At 39.5% G+C, this 6,000-nt stretch overlaps 1 protein-coding gene across 1 annotated transcript in view; it reads right to left on the bottom strand.

The window, feature by feature from the left end:
* Positions 1-223: 223 nt before the first annotated feature.
* Positions 224-6,000, bottom strand: part of LOC124157208 (sperm-associated antigen 6-like) — a 143,434-nt gene continuing 137,657 nt past the window's right edge. Inside the window, exons 9-10 of the mRNA XM_046531753.1 lie at positions 2,477-2,622; positions 224-1,377 (exon numbers count right to left, since the gene is read on the bottom strand). Of these exons, the coding sequence (XP_046387709.1) occupies positions 432-1,377; positions 2,477-2,622 (1,092 nt within the window). The 3' untranslated portion in view covers positions 224-431. The remainder of the gene's footprint in view (positions 1,378-2,476; positions 2,623-6,000) is intronic.

The raw sequence follows: 6,000 nt of genomic DNA, 5'->3' as shown, positions 1-6,000 counted from the left end.
AACCTGGATCACGAGAGTTCAAGACCCCAATTAATTCAAACAAAATGGTTCGATTAAAAAGTGGTAAAATTAATATTAGACATGTTCTCGAATGATTTTTCCTGTGCATTCTCAGGTCATAAATACATTCCGTTTGATATTGTCACTTAGTCATGCTAATACAGGTGTTTTTAAATAAATGGGAAAGAATGAAAAAGGGAAACATTGAATGAATGTAGCATCATAAGTTCGCATTTCTCCACTTCATTTCGCAACGCAATGAAAGATTCTGATTCCAAAATTCTAAGACATGTCGCTTTTACAAATTTCATTCACGAGACAGCTCTAAATATGAAACATTCAACAATAACTAACATTTTTACAACAGAAACAGCCGGATCACGATTTTTGATACGATCTGCCGAGAGAACATTGAGCATTGCAATGAAAAATTAGACTTCTGAGGTATCTCCCGAAGCGGGAGTTCTTCGACCTATTTCGGCCAATGGAATTTCCATGGCGGCCGGGGCTGAATTAACATTGTTCCATTTCCCGTCGGTAGTTCCTTCTTGCTTTACGGTAGGGACTGTCATTCCATCACTTTTGATGCCTTCCATTGGGACCTTTTTTCGTTGTGAGACGGACGATTTTCTCTTCGATCCTATGGAGCTCCGTAAAGACTTCTGGTCATCCGCAGGTAGTTCTTCTTTTTTTAGAGACCCGGATTTCCCATCTCCTTGTTTCAAAGATCCAGTCCTCCCCTCTCCCGACTTCAATGATGTAGTCCTTTCTTCCGTTTTTAGAGTCGAAGTTCTCCCCTCTCCCGGTTTTAAAGATCCAGTCTTCTCCTCCCCCGGTTTCGAAGATGCTGTCCTTTCTTCCGTTTTCAGTGATCCGGTCTTCTCATCCCCCGGTTTCAGGGATCCGGTCTTATCTTCTCCCGGTTTCGAAGATGAAGTCCTTTCTTCCGTTTTCAGTGATTCGGTCATCTCTTCTCCCGGTTTCAATGATCCACTATTTCCTCCCCCCGATTTGATTGATCCGGCCCTCTCTTCTTCCGGTTTCAGTGATCCGGTCTTCTCATCTCCCGGTTTCAGTGATCCAGTTCTCTCTTCTCCCGGTTTCAACGATCCGGCCCTCTCATCTTCCGCTTTCTGTAACTCTGCGCCCTCTTCATCTTCGTCCTCCAAGTCAGTATCGCATTCTTCGGGTATCGGTGGCGATGGCATATAATCTTCTCCCTCCGGAGGCTCCTCGTAGTACGGACATCGCATTGCTTTAATGGTTGGCCGCTCCAGACTGGACGATCTATCTGCCAGCAGAACATCAGGAGGTATCTTCGGCTCAAATACTTCTAGGCTCTTCAGAAGGGATTCAGAGTATGCAGGCGAGTAGTAGCTGAATGGAGAGTAAAACAATACAAAGACGTGATAACTCCACTGATGTCAAAATGACCGCAAAGTGGTCATAGTAGTGATAGCATAGGGTTTCCGCAGGGTTAAAAAGTAGGGCTCTCCATTTTTCGGGCTGCCAGTAGGTTCATGTTTCAATGGAGACATACTCTCCAAAGTTCAATCGAGATGGTTCAGGTTAAACACAGCCAGCTCACTGTACTCATGCGAAATTGCCGTCATGAAAAAACAAGGAACCAGGTGGAAACCCGAAAAAAGGTGATACTATCAGAAATAATGGCGATAAAATTACATAAATTGTCATTAGAAAATTATTATCAATAACAGACACTTTATTACTTCCACAAAATATCAAAGTACCAAAGTGTCTGCTATTGATAATATGGAGCCCTTCGACCACGTACAAGCTTCAAGTTTCGATTTAAATTAGAAAATTATTCTATGGCCTTCCGCAGGTCTATGGATTCAAAAGCCCATCATATGACTACTGCGCTAACGACGATTCTTAATTCCTTGGTAGCAAGGAGCAGTGGCGCAGCGAGGGGGGGGGGGGGGGTTTGGGGAATAACCCCCCCCAGAGAGAGACTTTTAAGTTTAATCCATTTTACTTAATTGGATTGATATTACTAATAGAATAGTATAAGGATTGATAAAATATCCCTCAGAAAGCCTTAAAACTCACCATTTTGAACCATTTATCTTAAAATTCTGCAATTTATTAATCTTTCACCTATCGCTAATCCTGGTGGGTATTCCATACCCCCACATACCCCGGTATTAGTTGTACCTAACCCAACCCCCCCCCCCCCCCAGCCTTAATTCCTAGCTGCGCCCATGGCGTGGAGATCTAAGATCTCATTCGTAACAGTGATCGTGTATCAAATGGCACGATATTTTGAGATGCTAAAAACAATGCATAACAAGAGAAGAGAATGGGTGAAGGTGAAGCGCAGTTAAAAATCTGTGTCGCAAATGCAAAAAAATTCTAAACGTAGCCATGGAAAAATATAGTATTTACGTTTGTTTCAAGATGTAGAACTAAGAGGGTTATTTCGCTATCTATTCCTCCAGTGAGAGGTACTCACTTGACGATTTCCTCCGGGAAACAAAGATTGATGATGGCCTTGTACTCGTAAAGAGGTGTTCCTTCTTCCACGTTCATTTGCTGAACTTTTCGCAGCCCACCAGTCGTCACAAATAATCTTCGGGCCCGAGCATCATGAGGGAGCACCTAAAATACAAAAAGAATTACTTCAATTGAGCAAGTACAGACAGATGGATATAAGGTAAAGTGCTTTTTGTTTACCGAAATTTGAAAGCATTTTCACTAACTGCGATCGAATTAGGCTTCGTATTTACAATCTTTGGTGAGGATCGCAATATGCTGTTAATTTAATTTAAAGGTTTAAGTTGACTTTGCATGCTTCTTGAGCTAACAATATTTTCACCATCAGTCATCCACACTTGATAAAAAATTTAGGAAATAGACAATAATACGACCGATAATTTATTTTTTCATAAACAAAGGCACCGTTCATTCGCTTCAGTAAAAGAAATCAATGCGAAATAAGTTCAATCCAGAATCATTTTGTCGTCATCCTTTAAATACTGTGAATACTGGTAAAGTTTCGGGAGAAATGCTGATTTTATCATTTCCCAAAACCTTATATTGAAATTAATGACCATCCGCACAAAGAGTTTAAATTTCTATAAATTAAACATGTAATAAACAAACACAATGCGTCGAAAAGTTCTCGTAGGTCCGTGCTTGAGCAGGAAAGGTGCAACTACGAGTAATTTAATATTCAAATTAGGTCTAAGGATAACGATTTTATTCAATATTACTAGACACTTGCCAGCTGTTGGAAAATAGAGCACCATAAAATATGAGTAATCATATTTAAATCCAAAGAAAATTTTTTCTGGCCACTAATTGGTCTTACTTCAAGAAAAGGGGAAGAAAGGATCATATAGGTTGCATAAATGTGAAAATAATGATTTTTTCCCCAGGAATAGAGCATAATAAGATAATATTAAAAAATAAATGATCATTAAAACCTATAGTTTTAAGCATTCGAAGGCACAAAACATTTTTTATTCCTAGAGCGAGACAAAAAGATGGCACCTTTGAGGGCGGCAACCACGGATGTGCCAAGATTCAAATGAGGAGTGACCATAAAGGGTGACCGCTTTATTATTTTTAGATCCTGAATTCACCCTTGTGGCAACTGCGAAGCGAAAATGTGGCCCATCTCAAACTAATAAATTGAGGTTGTTACAGTGATAGAGGGTCACAGAGCAAGTGCAAGCCTTTCGATAGTTTACACATGAACCACATGACAAATGCATGTTTTGACCAAGGGTGATTGATACGAATTCGATAACTTGCTGCGAGGTGAAATAACGTCAGGACTATGAGTGATGTTCCCATCGCATGAGGCGTGACTTCGATAAGAAATAATGCTCTGATTGCCGTCGAGACCTTTAGTAAATACGTGCAACGCCGACGAAATATTGTTTCTAACAGCCTCTTCCGGGATGTTGTATCGTCATCACTCAAGATGGTAACGCAAGCAGCAGTCGGAACAAAAATCCACGGAGCCATTGACAGTTTGAATTGACGTCCGCACGACACACTTAGAAGGACATTGCGGGGGGTAAACGGGGGTGGAAGGCCGGGAGGACTGGAAAATAAATGTGCCTGTTTACTGCTCACGTCGGACTCCGTACCTGCGGGTGACAAGCGCGTGAGAACCGGAAAACAAAAGACGCACGGCCGTGTTTGCACAGATTGACGTCTCTGAATAGTGAATCACGACGTAAAACTCACGGTAAACTACGAGATGCGGAGAATGAGAGTTGGGCGTGAAAGGCGTGATCCTGAACGCTCTCGCCTCGTCTTGTCAGACACTAAAACTAACCTTTTGAGCCGTCCCAACGACACGCCGCTAAGAGGCGATTCGCGTGAAGGACATAGGGCGTCTTTATTTTAAGAGGACTCGATCGGTATTTATTGGCGGTGCATTAGTCGCTTAAAAATATTGCAGCCTTATTTAATTTTTCAAGGCATATAATGTAGACAAATAAAATTCTCAAAATTCGAGGTGGTTCAGGTAAAGGAACTGGCCCATCTACTCTGTGTGGGTGAAATTCACAAGTCTGTGGCTCATTCCGGGGCGAGCTCTATCCTCACTTATCCAAACCAAAGTACGGGTTGAATCGCTGAGTGAGCGATAATACAGACCCAGATCAACATTTATCGGTATTCCATATCTGAAAATTAAACTTCGGTATTTTCCCATATCTAAATTTTCGATACCGGCCAACACTGACAGAAGTCTACTATACGTGCCCTGCAAACATTAACATTAAAATTTATATTTTAAATGAGTGATATATCACCAATAAAGACAAATTTCGACCGGTTTATAGGGGGCGCTGGGTCTTAATTCTCCACCTCGACACATTCTAAATTTTTTTATTGCTAAGGAGGATTCATTCAGTTGCATTGGCACAAAATAGTTACACGAATAAATTACTGATGTGGTATGTTTATTATATGACTTTTCGGTACAATTTGTAGAGATAATAAGGAATTTAAATAATTAGTAAAGATAGACTGTGCTGGTCATAGAAAATGTTTCGTTAGCTGCTGGTTTCTGACGACTGGGTTAATGCAATTGGTATGAAAGCTACTAATACCCAAAAAGTAAAAGTTCTGATTGGTGTGGCTACACGAAATTCAAATAGTTTATTTCCACAAAAATATTCATCAACGAATTGTTATTGATGAAGTACATTTACATCTTTTAGCTGCGATTTTTACATATTTCCGTGAATTGAAATAATATAACAACGCAATAGGCCGGATACCTTCTACTACAATCGAACTAGAGTGGATTTTCTCCTTGCTATGACTTCTTGGGGCGCAAATTCTGGTATTTTTCATGGATGCTATACGAAAAAATAAAAGATATTTATTTTTATAATTTCAAGTTTAGTGGAGGGTGATAAAATTTTTAGTTATGAGTTAGTTTCTAAAAATTCTCAAACTCGGATGCAAAAATAAAATGAGCGAAACGTCTGCAAGTGGATTAGTCCATTTAAAAATATTGAACTACCTCCAATGATATCAAGATATTTAAGTAATAAATGCCACTCGGAAGGATAACTTTTTGTATTAAAACATTAGCATTTGCCATACAAATCATCAAAAAAATGAAAAAATGAAGAGGGCTGCTCTTTGATCTTATAACGTAGGTTTCGTTAATGCAGAAAAACAAAAATAAAAAAAATGTACGAAAATTTCAGAGGATATACTGATCAACTCTCTACTGGATCAGTTATTTTGAGCGTAATTGAGTAAAGGCTTCTGCAGAGAGTTAGGAAGTACAGAAAATATTTTCGAACGGCTTAAATTTCAAAGATCTTATTCCTAACTACACTCGAACATTACTTATTTAGAAAGTACTCATACGCACTTTAAATTATGAATAACAATGATTAGGGAAATGAGAAATTCGCAAATGCGATGAAGAGAATTCAAGGGTATTTCCACGAAAACGCTAATTTAATTTTTATCGCGAATTTCACCCTCCTTGATTCTTCT

The sequence above is a fragment of the Ischnura elegans genome, chromosome 4 (genome assembly GCF_921293095.1).
Source record: "Ischnura elegans chromosome 4, ioIscEleg1.1, whole genome shotgun sequence".
Classification (NCBI taxonomy): Eukaryota; Metazoa; Arthropoda; class Insecta; order Odonata; family Coenagrionidae; genus Ischnura; species Ischnura elegans.
Note: the sequence above shows the minus strand (reverse complement) of the source record. Positions and strands in the feature narration are given on the sequence as shown.